Source organism: Stegastes partitus, unplaced genomic scaffold, assembly GCF_000690725.1.
Source record: "Stegastes partitus isolate 25-593 unplaced genomic scaffold, Stegastes_partitus-1.0.2 Scaffold14, whole genome shotgun sequence".
Taxonomy (NCBI): domain Eukaryota; kingdom Metazoa; phylum Chordata; class Actinopteri; family Pomacentridae; genus Stegastes; species Stegastes partitus.
This window is the reverse complement of record NW_007577745.1, coordinates 2027-20689: the sequence shown is the minus strand read 5'-3', so window position 1 is coordinate 20689 and position 18663 is coordinate 2027. Positions and strand designations below refer to the sequence as shown.

General features: G+C 43.4%; 2 protein-coding genes and 1 pseudogene across 3 annotated transcripts in view; all 3 read left to right on the top strand.

Annotated features, from left to right (window-relative positions):
* The window catches only part of arl8ba (ADP-ribosylation factor-like 8Ba), a 7079-nt gene extending 3077 nt beyond the window's left edge, over nucleotides 1–4002 (top strand). The window contains exons 2-7 of the mRNA XM_008288950.1: nucleotides 664–744; nucleotides 891–964; nucleotides 1043–1136; nucleotides 1252–1319; nucleotides 1578–1648; nucleotides 3091–4002. Of these exons, the coding sequence (XP_008287172.1) occupies nucleotides 664–744; nucleotides 891–964; nucleotides 1043–1136; nucleotides 1252–1319; nucleotides 1578–1648; nucleotides 3091–3140 (438 nt within the window). The 3' untranslated portion in view covers nucleotides 3141–4002. The remainder of the gene's footprint in view (nucleotides 1–663; nucleotides 745–890; nucleotides 965–1042; nucleotides 1137–1251; nucleotides 1320–1577; nucleotides 1649–3090) is intronic.
* A 1529-nt stretch (nucleotides 4003–5531) lies between these two features.
* Nucleotides 5532–14289, top strand: edem1 (ER degradation enhancer, mannosidase alpha-like 1). 2 transcript variants are annotated; one of them, XM_008288939.1, is made up of 12 exons: nucleotides 5532–6147; nucleotides 7887–7959; nucleotides 8366–8469; nucleotides 8920–9091; nucleotides 9174–9357; nucleotides 9485–9659; nucleotides 10081–10201; nucleotides 10295–10465; nucleotides 10562–10635; nucleotides 10723–10819; nucleotides 12020–12205; nucleotides 12298–14289. In XM_008288939.1, exons 1-12 carry the CDS (start codon nucleotides 5675–5677, stop codon nucleotides 12385–12387), a joined length of 1920 nt encoding a protein of 639 aa, XP_008287161.1. In that variant the 5' UTR covers nucleotides 5532–5674; the 3' UTR covers nucleotides 12388–14289. The 2 variants fall into 2 exon arrangements, with proteins under 2 accessions (XP_008287161.1, XP_008287153.1); XM_008288931.1 differs by having other exon boundaries at nucleotides 12271–14289.
* A 3330-nt stretch (nucleotides 14290–17619) lies between these two features.
* LOC103362539 (transcription factor HES-5-like) lies at nucleotides 17620–18657 on the top strand (annotated as a pseudogene).
* Nucleotides 18658–18663: the final 6 nt, after the last annotated feature.

Genomic DNA, 18663 nt, shown 5'->3' with positions numbered 1-18663 from the left:
TATTTCCTTTGCTTTTAAAGCGACATTATAAAAAATAAAAATGAAAAAAATTAAGAAAAATGAATTTAAAAAATCAATTGAAAGAATAAGAAAATAGATAAATAAAAATAAAACAATAACAAAAACATGTCTGTGCATATTTCCTTTGCTTTTAAAGCAACATTATGAAAAATAAATAAATAAAAAAATTAAAATAAAACTTGAAAATAATAAAAAAAATAAATACAAATAAAATGCATAAACAAATACAAATAAATAAAAATATCTAAATAATTATTTTTTAAATTTGTCTTTATATTTCCACTTTTAATCGCTTTTTCTTTTATGGATTAATTTGTGACTAATATTGCTTTATACGGCCACATCATTTATTTTTAAATTTTATTTCTTCTTATTTTTATTTCCACTTTTTATTCTTTTATTGATTTATTTTTGTAATTTGGCGCTCTCACTACTCCATAGGTCAGCCACCTTTTTTTTAACGAGCGATTTCTCTGCTGTCTGATTGTTGGAAGCTATTTAGAATATTATGACATTCCATTTATTACCAGAAGCATGAGAAACTGTACAAAGATCCCATGTTGTCTGTTATGTTCTCCTATTGATGTGTGTTATTGAAGCAACTAAATGTCGTACGTGTTTTATGTTTTTCTTTGTTTTCAGTCTGGACACTTCAGTGAAGACATGATCCCCACAGTCGGCTTCAACATGAGGAAGGTCACCAAAGGAAACGTCACCATCAAGGTTCAGTCTTTCTGCTGTTACCAGAACATCTCTGCTCGGTGAAATGACACCATCACATCATGGCTTTACAAGAATCTAGTGACTGGTAATGACATCTGATACAGGAAGGAGCATGTTGTGATGATAATGTGCCGTCACTTCTGTAGATCTGGGATATAGGAGGCCAGCCGAGGTTCAGGAGCATGTGGGAGCGCTACTGTCGGGGCGTTAACGCAATCGTGTAAGTAGGCAGAATTTATACTACAGCAAAGTGTCGGCGGTGTTCATGCGTGACTAATTTCTCTCGAATCCTGTTTAGGTACATGGTCGACGCAGCAGATCGAGAAAAGGTGGAGGCATCCAGAAACGAGCTTCATAATTTATTAGACAAACCTCAGTTGCAAGGAATTCCTGTAAGTGGTTTCACTAGAACCGGTTTTATTAATGATTTCCACAGTAGTCACGCAGAGCTACGCGTGGGTTTCTCTGGATTACGTGGCACAAGTTTCAAATCTCAATTGTCTGTAGGTTTTGGTACTGGGCAACAAAAGGGATCTCCCCAGTGCGCTGGATGAGAAGCAGCTCATTGAGAAAATGTAAGTACGGTGCAAAACACTGAACATATTTAATCTGATTAAAGCCGACACAGCTCTGATGTTACTACATCAGCACTCTGTGGATTCTGTTTGTCATTCTGTCCTCTTTAGCATCTCTTTGGTTGAAACTGGAGAGGGTTTTAATTTGTGGTTCACTGGCTCCCTCTACTGTCCATTTAGCAGTATGTGCTTTGTTGTGGCAGATGAATGATCGGGCTTCAGCGTTTATTTGTTCATGTTTGTCTCCTTTTTTTTCAGGAATCTGGCAGCTATTCAGGACAGAGAGATATGCTGCTATTCGATTTCCTGCAAAGAGAAAGACAACATTGGCAAGTTGCAAATGAATTACTGCAGTTTTGTTTTCACTCCATTTACTGTTCGTATAGAAAACACTGTTCCAGCTTTTTTTGTTAAAAGAAAAACAGATAATTAGAAGGTGAAAAGTTTAGTGTTGGAACAAAATATGACTTGTTATAACAAGGTATACATTCATTTTTCATTATTACAACATATAGAGTGAGCTGAAACCTGTTGATAGTATTTTAGATTGTGAAATATTTCATGTCATAATCTGGTGACTTCTGTTGTTTTGACATAAAACACTTCATGCTCCGACCATGTGATGCCGTATGTTGTTATAACACGAGACTCATTAAGAAAAAGAGAACAGATCAACTGAAGAACATGATGTGGTTCTACCTTAACTTCTGCTGGTGGTTAGCACCATTAGGAGTCTCCATGTTCTCCCCGTGCAGCGTGGGTTCTCTCCGGTTTCTCCGGCTTCCTCCCACAGTCCAGAAACATGCTGAGGTTAATTGGTGATTGTAAATTGTCCGTAGGTGTGAATGTGAGTGTGCTTGGTTGTCTGTCTCTAAGTGTAGCCCTGTGATAGACTGGTTACCTGTCCAGGTGAACCTGCCTTCACCCTGAGTCAGCTGGGATAGGCTCCGCCCCCCATGACCCTAGTGAGGATTAAGGTGTAGAGATGATGGATGGATGTAGGCTCTATGGAGATGTGGCTGATCATCCACCAGGCTCAGCAGCAGTGATTCAACCCAAACATGAAGTAACACCTGAAACAGAACCTAATCAAACCAGTCACCATCGTATAATGTCAAATATTTCAAGTAATTACAAGATTAATTGGTATAATAAGAACTTCTTCCTTGTCCCTGAGGCGTGATTTGTTACGCAGCAGCTCACACAAGCGTTCACAATAAACAAACAATGAAAAAAAATTCCACAAAACATGAGACAGACGGGACGTTAGCAGCAATCTGGGTCATTCAATCAGTCAGGTGTGTTCCAGCAGGCAGAATGAAGTAAAACCGGTTAAACTGCAGCACAGCACATGATAGAGTACAGCAGCAGCAACACAAACCTCCTGTTCCTCCTCTTCTCAGTGTTTATGATGGAGGTAGGCACAAAGGAGAACTGTTTTTTTGTGGCCTGGGGTCCTGCCAGATGAAGGCCGGGGCGGAGAGCAACGTATACTCCTGATGGAGAGGATGCATCCATAAGGATAGACTGAGCCTTCTGTTAGAAATGTCTTCATGACTATTAAAAAAACACTTCTTTGTATGTTGTAATAATATGAAAACAACTTGAGTATATCTTGTTATAACATCAGACTTTTCAAGGTAAATGATCTGCTTTTGTTTTTCCACTTGGCATGAGTTTAATATGACAGTAATCGTATTTGTTGCTAAATCTGTGTTGTGTTCAGTTAGAAATGCCAAAGACTGACCCCTGCATGGTTCTTTTGTTCCAGATATCACACTTCAGTGGCTCATCCAGCACTCAAAGTCTCGCAGGAGCTGAAAGCGCGGGAGCCGTGTTCCAGCCGTGTTTGCCATGTTACTGTCATGTCGCACCCTCATTTACTCTGCAATGATGTACAGTCGTGTCGTCACTTCACATGCTGCACTGTTCTGCTTCTGTCACGCGGTTGTGTTGGGTTTTTTTTTTCTCCTCCTCGTCACTTTGTGAGCGTTTCACAAGCCCAGACAATGCACTACTAAACACATAACTCTGGTACCAAATTTAACGATTGGCATTGTACAATTTATGAAGTTAACCGCGATTAAGAACCTATTTCCTGTTCTACCTTTCCGCTCTTCAGGCATTACCGTTATGGATCATACCTAGAGTTGGGTGTACAGCTACGGTCTCTCATAGGAGGATTTAATCTGTCAACGTAGTCGATATGATGTCAAGAGATGGCTGATGTGGACACGCAGGTTTCCCCCGTTTCTGTCGAGCTCTTCGTCTTTGACCGTCAGCCTTTGCTTGATCAGGTTCCCTTCTTTCAAGGACGCGTCTATCGTTTTAGGAAATCGTGCATTCGGGCGAGCCAGTCGAAGCAGGTCTGTACAAATATCAAGCTAGTATGATTTTTACCGATGTGGGATGTGTGTGTATGAATATATGATTCTATTTAAAGTCTGAATGTACTAAAAGTTAAAGGGGTTGTGTGGTTCGTGTCGGCCTCTGTTTGTGAGTAGCCTCAGTGGAACGATGTCCTTTGTGCTGCCTCGAAGCTGAGAGAGTGGCAGGATCTAAAGTGCCTTGTGCAGCGTCTCTCACCTCTGAAGCAAAGCAGCATGCAAGGTGTGCCTACCCGGGTAGAGATAAACACCACTTCATTATGTACGAGAAATAAAAAGGCATGCTTTTTAATTTAGACGTTGTCCTGTTGTTTGTAGTTCTGGGAAAAACACACCCACACAGGCATTAAACTACCAGCTGATTATAGCTCTGCTCAGGTTGATGATGGGTGAGTCATGTCGGGGATTACAGGTGACCAAACTCCAAGCATCGGTAACAGGTATAAAATTCAGAGGGAAGCTGCTGGGTCGAGATGTACACACCCACACGGTCCGCACAAGAGGGCAAAGTGAAACCTGAACAGGCTTTAAAGTTCCCATTTAGAATTACGGTGAATTAAAAGTAAAATGAGCTGTCTCAGAGGGTTGTGTGCACACATGGGAATGACTGTGTGTTAATGGTATTGATGACAGACTGTAAGTAAAAGCCATAATGTACAAGCTGTTGCACCTGTTATTAGAACATAGTCAGACCGTTCTCTAGCGCCGTGTCCAGTGGTCTGGCCTCATCATTCTGGTTCAGGGGGAACAGAAGCTCTGACGTATTACTTTTAAGCATTAGAATTAGAATAAAAATTAGAATAAAACTTTATTGATCCCTTCGGTACAAGACCTCAGGGAAATTGCTAAATTTCATTAACACTTGTTATGGGCACAGCTGAGAATAGGACACCTGTGCTCATCCAAAGCAGCTACAGGTGAGTTGTTTTTGTGGAGCATGAAGGTGGATAATAAAGCAAACTTGTTTTTTTGTGGTGAATGAGGGATTTAGATGACGTGTGTTTTTCTCCCTGTGCTGTGAGGGGATGCTGCTGCTACTGCATTCTTGACTTATCTCTGACAAATACAGTTTAACTTGGTTTAAAGAAGTACAAACTACAAAGACTGTTCCCCTTAATGAAGTGCAGCCAGCGTATTCGGCTGCGTTCTGGCTGTGAGACCACTCAGACTGCACAGATTTGGGTCTTAAACAAGAGCCACACTTGTTCAGCTGTAATAAACTCTTGTCTCTCACTTCAGATGTTAATGTTTTCATATGGACAAGTGTTTAGATCTTTACATAGTTAGTGGTGACTGATTTTTATTGAGAAAGACAATATATGTAATGTGCTGTTTTTTTTAAACACTTTATTTTGGAAAACCTCATGAATCTTATAATTTGTAAATAGCAATAATCAGACAACTCTTCTCTAGTAGATCAATCAGAAAGATTAACATCTATTATACTATTTTAACTCATGGCTTATGATGTATTAATAAAGGCAGCACTTCAACTTTTGGGTTTACTTCATATTATGCAGAATAAATATTCATTTTTTTGCCTAAATTTTCTTCACATTTGTGATCAGCTGGCCTTTCTAATTTTGCATTTTTGTATATTTACATCCAACCAAGTCACTCTTCGGTTTTGAACCTCTGCACCTCGGAGCGTTTCACTCTTGTGGCTCTTTTCTATTGGCGCAGAAGTTAAATTAAGACACGTCTGGAATGCCACGAAACGAAACGAGCAGACTGACAGCGCGGCGGCCAATCACAGGGCGAGCTGTCCATGACGACAGGCGCCAGGAGCCAATCAGGCGCGGGGATCTGGGAGGGGCTGGTTTGTTGACAGGAAGTGTGTGAGGCGGAATCACTACCGCTGCCTCTCCTGCTAGTTTAGCCCGACAAACGGCGGATTTCTTTATTCGTTCACCGCCTCGGAGGGATGTGGACGTGAATTATGCGTTTTAAGACCGACCCGGGGCAAAGATGCAATGGAGGTCGATAGTAGTTGGTCTGGTCGTGTTGAGACTGTCCCTCAGCTGCGTGCTGTGGTTAGCCTTCGGACTGGGACCGAGCGTTAGCTGGGGCTTCAACTTCCACCTCAGCTTCAATTTGCACAAACTGGACTTGCTGTTCAGGGAGGAAAAGGGCACCGAGGCGAGCGGAAACTCCTGGTCCCAGCGCATACAGGGTCAGCGGTATGAAGAGGCGGCGACCACCTGTGCGAAGGCTGGAGAGCAGTCCAGACCCAAGAGGTCCTACCTGAGCTTCTTCGACGGCAACAAGGACGAGTACGTGCGGAGATACAGCTCCTTCCCGGACACGCTCAAAGCAAAGATGAAAGACATGGCCAAAGAAATGTTCTATTTCGGATATGACAATTATATGAAATATGCCTTTCCTGAGGACGAGCTGAATCCCATTGACTGTGAAGGGAGGGGTCCAGACGTGCTAAACCCGTGAGTGACTCCGCGCTGAACTGGCCGTGAAGCCCAGCACACACTGCCGGACACCCGCTTGTCCTAACTGTCCTCTGCGCAATTTGCATTTACTTTGTAGTCAAAGTAGCTGCCGGTGCACCCGCTGCTGCTGCGGCTACTGCTGTTCTCAGTGCTGCCCCCTGCCGCACAGGTGGCGGCTTGCACTCCGGTCACTGGGAAGTAAACTGGTCTTAATGGGACCGCGGGGGGTTTCTGTCATGTTGAGGAACTGTTTTCTTCATCATCCATTTAAAATTGGGATGGTGAGTAAGAAAATGCGTGCTCTGGTTCTGATAGAGGGGAAAAGGCTGCAGCTAACAGTTCATTGAATGACAGAATGGTGCACATTGTTCAGTCTAAAACCTAGAAAACACTAGAAAACCAGCATTAATTCAACACTGTATATCCAGTGCATAACTAGGTAATATATTCTTTGCACAAGTCCAGCCTTTGCAAGAGGTTTTTGTCCATGTAATTCTCATCTTTGTGTGAATGTGTTCCACTCAGAGGTGTAAAATGCACTGTGCACTGGTAGAGCTGAAATCAAAGAGGCTTTTATAAGTCAGGGAGGAGCAGAGAACCTGACGGGCCAGATGTCAGAGAGCGTTCTGATTTATTCATGTGTGAACATTTGTAATGTGTCACCTGATCAGAAGTTTCCCTCTTCTTCACCGCCTTGTGTTAACAGTTCAGCTGTTACTGCTAATAATCATGGTGTGAAATGTGCAAAACAAACAAATTAAACAACAACAATGGAAATAAATCTGCTAAACAGAGGCTAACCTAAAAGAAAACCAAACTATTCTGCACTTGAACTAACCTCCTGGGAGTTTTTTCTAGATGAGTTTGTGCAGGAACGCTCTTGAAATGTCACCAGAAGCGTCTCAGACATGTCAAATAAAAGCAAATCTGTTCAAGAGGTGACAGGTTCTGAGATGTCCGCCTCGAAATATAAATATAATTGCTTTGAATGGATTTCCTTTGACGCAGCTAAGAACAATGACAACTCTATTCAGGAAGTCGTCTCAGTCGTGTACGAGATGATAAACGCTTGTCTTGAGTTTAGACAGCTTCTTTTAAAGCAGAAACTTTCAGCGACAGACAGTGTTATCCATCAACTTTCCTTCCAGCTCCGCCACACAAACGGCACTTTTTAAAACAGCTTTTGTCTTGAGTTTAAATCAAACCGGCTTTCCGTGTGTACAGAACGTGCAGAGCTGCAGCAGGAATCATAAGTGCCTCTAGTAGAAGTAAAATAAAGGTTTGGTAGTTAATCACTGAATCCTCACAAAAATGAATCTAAATTGTAACGATTTCCTTCTTTTCATATTTAATGATTAATTTAATGTTCTGTATTTGGGTTTTGGATGGTTGCTTGAACAAAACAAGTCAGAGAAGTTTTTTTTCTCTATTTTCTGACTTTTAAAGACCAAACTGATTAATCAAGTAGTAACCTGCACATTATGTTGATAATTGTGACGATGCTGTTAATAGAGAACAGCGACCATCTGTCTCCAGATCAGCTCTGTTTGGATTTAATACGCTCTCACAAGTCAACAGTAAATTAATTAAAACGTCTGTTGTTCTTTCCATCATGTCAATGCGAGGAGAAGATTTTACGCTCACATCTAAACGTTTTAAAATCTGTTTTGTGATCAGTTAATCGTGACGTCCACTCGTGCGTGACGCCACAGTCTGTCTCACTGCTTCTGTTTCAGGTCCAACATCAACATAAATGACGTCCTGGGGAACTACTCTCTGACACTCATTGACACCTTAGACACCCTGCTGGTAAGTTGTTTTCTGGTGTCTTTTGTCTTCACAATGTCCTGCAAAGTTTAGGAGAGCTTCTTTTCTCGTGGCAGAATCAATAAGAGTAATTTGCATACTGATTCTAAGTGACTGTAAACAGGAGCTTTGGGAGGCGCTTTGTGTAGAAAAGTAAAGTTTGTACACGATCTTCTACCTGCTGCTACATCTGGTGCAGCGGTGGTTAGGTCTTCCTCTGTAGGAACTTGTGGCTTTCTTGCCATCTCGTGCGTGGAGTCAGCTGTGAGTGTTTCTGTGCCGGCCTTAAACCGACGTGACCGGCTGTTCTCCTTTCAGCTGCAGCGTCCACATTCCTAAACAGAACGTTCAGATCTCATCGAGAAAAATGTTCATTTAATGTGGTTATAGTGTGTTTTTTCCTCGTCAGGTGCTCGGCAACGTGACAGAATTCCACAGAGCCGTCAAGCTGGTTATAGATACCGTGTCTTTTGACAAGGACTCGACTGTCCAAGTGTTCGAGGCAAACATCAGGTACGAGTGCCACAAGTGTGTTCAGAAGCTAACATGCTAAAGTTAAAATGAGTCATCAGGGTGGTTTATAGAAGGGATTAAAGTGTCTGTAATGCCTTTCAGTAGACAGCATTGTCACCTTTGCATCTTCAAAGTCTTTCTTAAACAACTGAGTGCACAAAAGTTTTTGTCGTCCGCCCGTCATTCTTACTTTAAACCGTATTCCTTTCCTTATTCGAGGGAAATATATGGTTCCAGTTGTACAAATACAAATCAGAAGCACAGAAGCAGGCCAGACATCATTTTTAGTTGTAAAGATCAAATACATGATTACTGCTCTGACCAGGGTTGGTGTTGAGCACTTACATGACTGCAGCCGTTCTGATTTTTTTTTTTTTCATCTTAAATCACCAAAAAGTCTAGATCTACTTTTGCATTGGCTCCGGTGTAATCCTTCATTTTTCTCTGAAGGATCTTGGGAAGCCTGATCTCAGCGCACATTCTGCTGACTGACCCAAAGCATCCATTTGGCGAGGTGGGCTTCGACGGTTACGATAACGAGCTGCTGCACTTGGCTCACGACCTGGCTGTCCGCTTGCTGCCAGCCTTCGAGAACACCAGCACGGGGATCCCCTACCCCAGGGTGAGTGACGCCGTTACGTGGTAGCTATGGTGCGAGTAAAACTTCTAGAAGCGTCACTCAGTGGCTGTGTTATACCCACCAGGTGAACCTGAAGAGCGGCGTTCCTCCTGACAGCATCAACGAGACCTGTACCGCCGGCGCCGGGTCCCTGCTGGTGGAATTTGGGATTCTGAGTCGCTTGATTGGAGATTCCACATTTGAGTGGGTAGCGAGACGGGCCGTCAGAGCTCTGTGGAACCTGAGGAGCAACGAAACCGGTCTGTTGGGTAAGTACAGCCGTGCAATGTGAGAAAACCTTCCTTGTGTTATTTATGTCTGCTTCTCCCAGTAATGATAAAGGCTAAATGTAAATATGATGCCTGAATAATTTAACTCTGTGATTTCTTATTTCAGGGAATGTAGTTAACATCCAAACAGGCCAGTGGGTTGGCAAGCAGAGCGGCCTTGGAGCTGGTATGGACTCCTTCTACGAGTATTTGCTGAAGTCCTACATCCTTTTCGGCGAGAAGGAGGACTACCGCATGTTTCAGGCTGCTTACGAGAGCATACAGAACCACCTGAGAAGAGGGTGAGTCCCGCGTTAGCGTGACACGGCAGAGGGTGGGCGTGCACGTTGGCGTCATCGGGAAGCTTCACCCGAGGTCGCAACTGAAATGAGAAACTACGCAAATCAGTCTGGATGAAGTGAAACCGCCGATGGTTTCCAGTGTCGCTCTTCTCACTGAGCGATGTGGAAATGTGAATCCTGAGGCGTGACTTTCATGTCAGCGATGACGGGGCGTCCCCATTTCCACACAGACTCCTTCCTCTTCAGTAACCGCATGTAGCTACAGTAGCTGTAAAGCACATAATGCTAGCTATCCTCAGTGGCGAAAGGCGAAAATAACTTTAGTTGTGTCAGCATTTGGATGTTTGTGCTGACGTGACACAACTCTCTGTCTCTCATTTGGAGCTGGTTGTCAAAAGCCTTTCTCCTGCTGGTCTTACAGAAGGGAGTCATGCAACGAAGGCGAGGGCGACCCACCCCTCTACGTGAACGTGAACATGTTCAGCGGTGAGATCATGAACACCTGGATCGATTCCCTTCAGGCCTTCTTTCCTGGGCTGCAGGTGCGTACTTTCAGAGATCTTATGTAAACGCTTCAAAAAAAAAAGAAAAAAAGGAGTTGAACCGAGGTAATCCCGCTCTGCTCTGCGTTACAGGTGCTGAATGGCGACGTGGACAACGCCATTTGCCTGCACGCTTTCTACTACGCCATCTGGAAGCGCTTCGGAGCGCTGCCGGAGAGGTACAACTGGCAGCTGCAGGCTCCCGATGTGCTCTTCTACCCTTTGAGGCCGGAGCTGGTGGAGTCGACCTACCTGCTGTACCAGGTAACAGCGCTGACGTGTTGTTGTTACGCAGCATTGGCAGCAGCGGTGGTGGTGGTTGGTTAAATCTGTTACAGGAGTTCTTTTTCCTTTCTACAGGCGACCAAAAATCCTTTCTATTTGCATGTGGGGATGGATATTCTTCAGAGCCTTGAGAAAAATGCCAAAGTCAGGTGTGGATCATGTGATTATGTCCAATACACATTTCTTCTCGTGTTGCTTTTATGTGTGTGATTTGAGCCGAGCTGTGCCGTTTGCAGATGTGGGTACGCAACTCTGCACCACGTCGTGGACAAATCCAAAGAGGACCGCATGGAGAGCTTCTTCCTGAGCGAGACCTGCAAATACCTGTACCTGGTGAGTTCCAGCCGGAGACCAACAGAGATGGAGCTTCATCACATGGGAGCACGATAACACGATTCAAGTGACTGCAATAGATGAAATGGATTTTAAGAGGAGAGTGCAGTCAAGTATTTATTATTATTTTTTAAAATTACAGTCTTCTATGTGTAAGTAATCCCATTTTGCTCATTTATTTTAGTCGTAAATTGCTGCTTTTGTCACAGATTAACTGTTAAAATGGCAGAAAATAGTGAAAATACAACCAGAATTTGCTTCTTTCTGAACCTGCTCAGCTCGTTGAAATCAGCAGTTGCAGAGATGTTCAATTTATAAAGAACAGAACAGCAATTCGACCAAATAGTTTGGATTTTTGCCTGATAATTGACAGTTAATTGATGATTAGCATCTCTTAAAACATCAATAGTTGATGGTATAAACCTGCCATTGGCCCGTTTTAGGTGGCTTTGTCCTCCACTTTTGCTCAAAATCCAGTGTCCTTCAGGAAACAGCAACAACTTCTGGACAGCAGCCTACACAAGGTGGTTGCTAGTCTTCCTGGGGTCCGTTCACGAGTAAAAGTACATGAATTTAAAATCATATCAGTGAGACGACATCATTTATCATCAACCCAAAGTTAAGACAAGAAAAGTTTTGGGGGAAAAAAAAAATCAAAAATTGTCACAGACTCACAGCACCGAGTAAAGAAAATAAAATTCACTAAAAAACATAAAAAATATTCCAGAACTGCCAGAACAAAACGTACATGTGATTCATCGATTTGAGTTTTAGTGACTTCTTAAAGGAACATCTGTTTTTAATCTGTCTAATACCCTAATACTGGTCAGGAACACGTTCTAAACTGAGAGCCCTCCATGAAGAACAGTTCTCATCATGAGGTTTGTTCGTGATGTACGAATGTTCCATGAAAACAATTCTCCCATCACTACTTTAAGGGAACACTGAAGCTGCGTCCCTCGTTTAGTGATCGTTTAAAGAAATGCTAGCAGGTCAGAGCGTTTTAATTTAACCGTCATCAGCCCGATAATGAAGCCAGATCGTCGTGTCCTACAGAATGGGCGGCTAAGCAACACGATGTCAGTGTCAACGTGTTTCATCAAGAATCTCACTTTAATTGGTTTGTTGGTGTAACATTGTGATTCACTGCTGGCTTAGCCCCCTGTCCGCAATGCCTCATAAATAAACACCTTTCTGCAGCTGTTTGACGAGGACAACCCGCTCCACAAATCCGACAACAAGTACATCTTCACCACAGAGGGCCACGTCGTGCCTATAGACAAGCGCTTCAGGGAGAAACAGTGGAACGACTTGTTCCCGTGTGAGGAGGGAGCGCTGGCAGAAAGAGAGCCACAGAACCAGCCGGCACCGAGCAACATCAGCAACGTGAGACATCTACAATGTCCTCACTTATTACTATGGCCAAAAAAAGTCCCCTCTCCCTGTCGTAGTCACGGTCTGTCCTTTGCTCTCTGCAGTGTAACCGGATCCCAGACGAGCGGCGCTACACTCTGCCGTTGAAGAGCGTCTACATGCGGCAGATCGATCACATGGTGGGACTTTTCTGAGCGAGGGGACGGATGTGGGGACATTTGCATGGGCAGGCCTGAGAAGAAACCCCTCGTTGGTCAAAATCCTCGTCTCATCTGCTCCGGATCCAGACAGCAGCCCGACACTAAAGGAATCCTGAGAAAGCAGCGTGACTTCTCGCTGTATTAAATTAGGGGTGTTTTCTGCTTTTCGGTGGGTGAGGATGTCAAATTAGGACTCATCCTTTATTATTATTATTATTATTATTATTTTGTGGCTGATGACAAATTGAGACTGTTTAAGTGGTTTTAGAATAACGGATGTGTTCTAGTGAAGCAAAAAAAAAAAGTCTGTTCAGGTATGAGTGCATGTGTGATTGTGTGTGTGTGTGTGTGTGTGTGTGTGTTTTGAATTACAGCTGAGCTGTGAATCATGTTATTATTTTTATGGGAACAGTGCCATCTAGCCACACACATGTAAAACGTACAGCCTGTAAAAGTGCTCACCTCTGAAAGCATCTCTCTAAACGTGATGATTAGTGCCTCTTTGCAGTTGATTCACTCGACTAGATCAGTGCTTTTACACAAGGGCTCCACATTAGCAGACAGACAGACAGACAGGCGACGACTTATGCACACACTGTACAACCCTGTTTCCTGTAACGTGCTTTAGATTGTGCCTGAAGGAAAACCGTTGATCTTTTGTACATCCGAGGCAGGTTTTCAAACTCGTTCAAACAGCTGTCACGTCTTTTTGACTCTGAAATGTTTGTTTTCCAAAATAGCACTAGCAATATTGCAAAGGGTTTTAGATTGGCTTCGATTTTGTTTTGCACATTTGTCAAGTGGAAACCTCAGCAAAGGCTGCTTCCCAGCCAGGGAGTAACAGACGACATGATGGTGAACTGCTTCCTGCCTGTCTGGTGTGAACGTGCTTCTAATAATTCAGAACCAACAGAAGCGTTGATCTCTCAGGCCTCTAGTTACTCGATGTCTTACTGTGGGGAAACAGATGTGCCATGGCCGGATGAGAGAGAGGTTCACGGTGACTCTTTAAAGTGCCTTCAATGCGTCTTGGTCTCTCTGGATGCTGTACAGCGCCCACTCGTTGTGGATGACATGTCTGTAGATGTTTCGAGGCCACTGTTCTTGCACAACAAGTGTCATTCCATGTGTATGTACAGTTTTACACTGATTATGACATTCAGCTCCTTTTTAGACAAAACAAGCCATACCATGTGTTCTTTTTATGGTTTAACAAGTGAAAATGTTTTCTGTTATGTTTCTGTCGGGCATGTTTCCGACACAGATTCTCCTCGTTTCGATCAGACAGAAGTCGTCGTTTGCTGTTTCTCTTCGGTGCACATCGTACCAGTCGGCTGTCATGTGGTGAGAACTCAGGGTTTAAAAGAAACAAAAATCAATGAATGCTTTCATAAGAAATAAACCTTTCTTGAAATGTCGTTGCCTACCATGTCTTAGGATAGCCTTAGGTATTTATATCGCAAACCACCTTGGTCGTCTGAGGTCAAAGAACAGCGACGCTGAAGCACAGCTGTACTGTGAATATTCATTATTGTTCTACGCCGTCAGAAAAAGTCTCATGAACTGTGATGTTTTGCTCATGTACAACTCCTCTGAGGTGTATTTTGTGGCTGGTTGATTGTTTTGCCAGACATCCTGACTGTACATGGACTCTGCTGGCTCAACATCAGCATCTTCTTTGGTTTTGGGAGTCAGCTGTCCACTTTCTCATGCGTTGTTTAAACTTCCCCGCCGCGTATCGGCGACATTATGTCAAAGGAACAGTCTGAGATTGTGCAAAATATGTTTCTTGCTAAGAGCTGAATGAAAAGATGGACATGACTCGATGCTTCTGTGCTCACACGTGTCCAGGTGAACCCTGCTTTTCACTTAAAGTAAACCGGGATTGAGCGATGACTTCTGTTTGTTTGTTTGTTTGTTTTAAATTTCTATTTTTGAGGGTTTTTTTGGGTTTTTTTGGGGGTTTTTTTTGCCGCTGTGTTTCAGGTGGAGACCTTCTCTGGTGTCTACGAGAAGCTCACAGACAAACATGTCGTGTCTCAGTTCCCGGGGCTCCAGCTGTGAATTAGCTCGCGACCCCGTCACTCTGCTCCGGCCGCATGAGGCTGCCGCTTTAGCTCACCTGCTGGAGCAGCCTGTCCTTAGATACATATATATAAAGGCTGTCGGCCAATGGAGTCGCACGGCTACACTGGCGGCCATCTTGATTCGGGGCTCTCGCTCACCGTACATTGTGTTATCCCCACCCTGAAGAGAGAACCAGACTACTGTAGAGGTATACACATGGAGGACAGAGATAAGACATGACCCAACAAACGTAGTGACATCAATAATAATAAATAATATCTGTTACATTATAAGGTAACTAAAGATATAGATAGATAAATATATATAGAGAGATGGATATAGATATAAATAGAGAGAGAAAAAAAGAACTTTGGCAAGAATAAACCATTTCTCCATGACTCTGTAAAAGAAAAAACGAACAAAAAAAAAACTGAGCATTTCGGTGCAACCGAGAAGCCATGAAGCCTGACTGACTGTGAACAACCGTCAGGTGACAGAAACTCATCGAGTCTTTAGATGCACTGCAGGCTTCACAGAGCAGAGGCCAACGTAAATGTGTGCCACAAAATGCCAGTTTCCTCGTTTGCAGGAGATTTGAAAGGTTGTTGCAGCAGGACAGCCGCTCTGACTCCAGACTCGGTGGGATCTGAGCATTTACCACCTCTACTGCTTTTGCAGGTCAAAAGCAAAACTTCTCATTTTTTCCCTTTAGTTTGAGAGGAAGTTTTAAAACAGGGGTGTCCAATCCTGGTCCTGGAGGGCCACAATCCTGCATGTTTTAGATGTTTCCCTCTTCCAACACACCTGATTCTAATAATCAGCTCATCATCAAGCTCTGCAGAAGCCTGATAACCATCCTGATCTTGACAACGAACACATCATTACATTTTGCTCACGTTGTGGCTCACCGTCTGCTTGTTTTCTCACAAAACGCCAACTGCTGTTCAGTGTTACAGCACTGTTCAACGCTGCCGTTGCTCCATTTGTCCACAAGAGGGAGCTCTTTGTTCAATCCTCAGTCCTCAGCGCTGTCTTCTCAGCAGCACACCAGGAAGCTGCAGCCAGGCAGCATCACAGGAGTGGGCTGAGCGCTGCAGCGGGAGAAAAACCAACCACGTGTCATTTAGACAAGACCATAGCTTAGTTACTTTCCACTGTGCTCCTGGTGATGATATACGTTACCTCAGATGACTGAAGTATCAAAAGTATCGATGTTTTGATTTGAGAATCGATGTTAGAGCGTAAAGATCTGGTATCGGAAGTATTGACATTTCAGTATTGATCCGCACATCGCTACCATTCGAATGGGACAATAGATCCCTACTCTGCCTCCTAGCAGGTCCAGTCGGTCGTTATCATCTATTTACATCACCGATCAGCAGCGCTGATACAGAAGACTCCCGATCCAGTCCGACAGGAACCCACTGTTTGTTTTTTCTTCTTTTTTCTTTTCTCTTCCTGCTCTCTATGTCAATCTGACACGTCCGGTGGAAGCTGTAATTTACGAAATGCTGTGACTAGAATATCTTAATCAAACCCACATATTTACTTTTTCTCACCCCAGATGATTTAGTTAGTAAGTAACTGACAGTTCAGCTGTACAATATGTTTGAAAGATGGAGTCAGTTCTGGATTTTCAGGCCCTACATACAACTGTAGAACCGGACATACTCTCAGCCCACACCCTCGTTATTTAAGAAAAGGTTCTATATCCCAAGTAAGCCATCATATCCTCATTTTATCAACATATATCATCTAAAAGTAGTGTAATCATTAGTTCGGCTTCATCAAGTATTTGATTTACAGAACAGAAATATCTTTTTGTAACCCTATAATTTCTGCTTGTTCTGAAAACTTTAAGAACTACAATCATGGCGCTCATTTACTTTCAGCTACATAGCACTGCTACAGGGAATTGTAGTTTTTACACTGTAGGAGCATTTTGTGTCTCATTTAAACGTGCAAATACTGAGTTAACAAAACACTGGGGGTTTAAAGGGACGCTGAACCCAACTGTGGATTCAGATCTTAAGAATCTAATTGATGAATGTGTGATTGTGTCTGTTATCCATATTTGACAGCGCCCCCACTTGGTGGGTATACCACATGACAGCTAAGGTCAAGCGCTCTAGATAACAGTTGGCCCCATACCTTTAGCCTCTTTCATTGTTAAATGATAGGCCTTCGAATATGCACTGAGGTCCAGGTTCAGAGGTCAGTTGGTCATAGAAGGAGCCATGTAGAGCGGCCATATTGACATATGTCATTCTCCAGAAGACCTGTCCAATGATGTATTTGGTTTGGTGACAGCCAAAGTGTTTATATTTCTCATTTCATTGACACAGACCTTTAAAGGCTCTTAAAGGACTTCCAGAACCCAGCGTACAGAGTTAAGCTTGTTGTTGATTTCCTTCATTTTTGGGGGAAGTATATTCCACAATGAGTCACCTTTAGAGTTATGACTTTGTTCAGAACGCTGGGACATTCATATGAGCTGGATGACACACAATCTATGGGTTAGAGTCAGGCTTACATCACAAACTAATGGTTCCTTGACAAATGCCCAGAACACAAAAAGAAAAGGAGACAAAGATTGACTCTGGTTTAAACTGGTATAAATAATTTCCTGCCCTCCTCCTTGTGTGTCGGTCATCTTATTGATGGTATTTCATGTTGTAAAAGTCAAATATGTTCTAGCTGATTACTAGACAGAACCTTGACAATCAAAGTTTATGATGCAAATCACATCACAGCAACAGTATCTGTAACAAACAATACAATTCAGATGTTTCCTCTGCAGTGTTTCCTCCCAGCTGATACCAGTATCGCTGCACATTCATCCCAGATGGAATCAAACAACGTTCTCCGAGATGTGTGAAGGCATGATGAGCGTGTGCTCAGTCAGAGTCATTGATCCCAGCATCAGGCAGCAGATCTGCTCTCTACAGGGTCACCACTTTCCCACATCCACATAGAGCTCCTCCAGCTGTTCCCCTGAGATCCAACTATTGTCCCCTGCTAATGTGAGCACTGAGCATGTGGCGGGACAGATCTCCTTTGACTTGTCTCTGATGCTCTGATTGGTGGAGACTGTGGGAAACCTCAAGCAGAGTGAGAGCCACACATTGATATGGAGATGTGGGACTATAAATAGGAGGGATGAAACCAGCACACATCACATTCTCCCTACAGAGACCTCTACAGCTCACACATCCAACCATGGCACCTACAATCACTGCAGCCGTGACCACTCCTCAGGAGCATCTGACTCTGAGCCACAAGGTAAACTGGAACTTCATGGAGACTCAGTCATCATTGATGACAGATTGTATTTGTTGGTATTAAAGTTAAACTCCTGAACATGTTTTTAATGACTTTGTTCTTCTGTGTGCAGCTCAGAAAGCCTCTGGTGGAGAAGCTACGCAGAGAGCCAATCAACAGCAGCATTGAGCAGCTCAAGTCTCTCCTGGGTCCAGAGTTCCTCAAACAGCAGCCAGACTCCAAGCTGGAGAAAGCACACATCCTGGAGATGACACTTTGCTTCCTGACGCAGCAGCAGCAGCAGCAGCATGAAGCTGTGAACACAGCAGCTGTGGATCAGGGCTACTCCAGCTGTGTCCAAGAGGTGCTGAGCTTCCTGTCCAAGGAGGAGATGAAGACACAGTCCCAGAGAAGACTGTTGGAGCACTTCAACAAGCTGCAGCCTTCCTCTGACAACAAGCTGACAGAGAGCCACTTGTCTCCTCTCAGCTCCACAGTCCAGACCAGCATCACCAAAAGACAAGAGTCCAGTCAGCAGCGCCCCCTGGAGGCCGTGGTAGACACCTACACCCTGGAATGACTGGCAGACAACATTTACAAGACCATATTGGTCAAAGATTATTGGACTGAGTTCTATGGGATGTTCTGGACTTGTTCTTCTGTATGTACAGAAGGTTTATTTGTGTTGCTGCTCTTTGTGCACCATGACATTTCCTGAGGAAATGACAGCAACAATATCTTTCAAGTGAAGAAAGAAAACATCTTGTCCAGCTTCAGACAAACTGAAAAGAGCAAATTGGTGAAAGATTCCTGGAACTGAATTGTATGAAACTGAAGAACTGGTTCTTCTGTATGTACAGAAGGTTGTTTATTGACCTGTGAGTGTTTCACACTTTCATGGAGATAAATATTTCCTGTGGAAATAATCAAACAGGGCAACGT

What these genes read in the sequence shown, in the direction of transcription:
- edem1 (XM_008288931.1), top strand. Translation starts at nt 5,675, where the DNA reads ATGCAATGGAGGTCGATAGTAGTTGGTCTGGTCGTGTTGAGACTGTCC. An exon ending in CGGGGATCCCCTACCCCAGG is followed by an intron (nt 9,092 to 9,173) that starts GTGAGTGACGCC and finishes TATACCCACCAG; the next exon opens with GTGAACCTGAAGAGCGGCGT. An exon ending in CGACCTACCTGCTGTACCAG is followed by an intron (nt 10,466 to 10,561) that starts GTAACAGCGCTG and finishes TCCTTTCTACAG; the next exon opens with GCGACCAAAAATCCTTTCTA.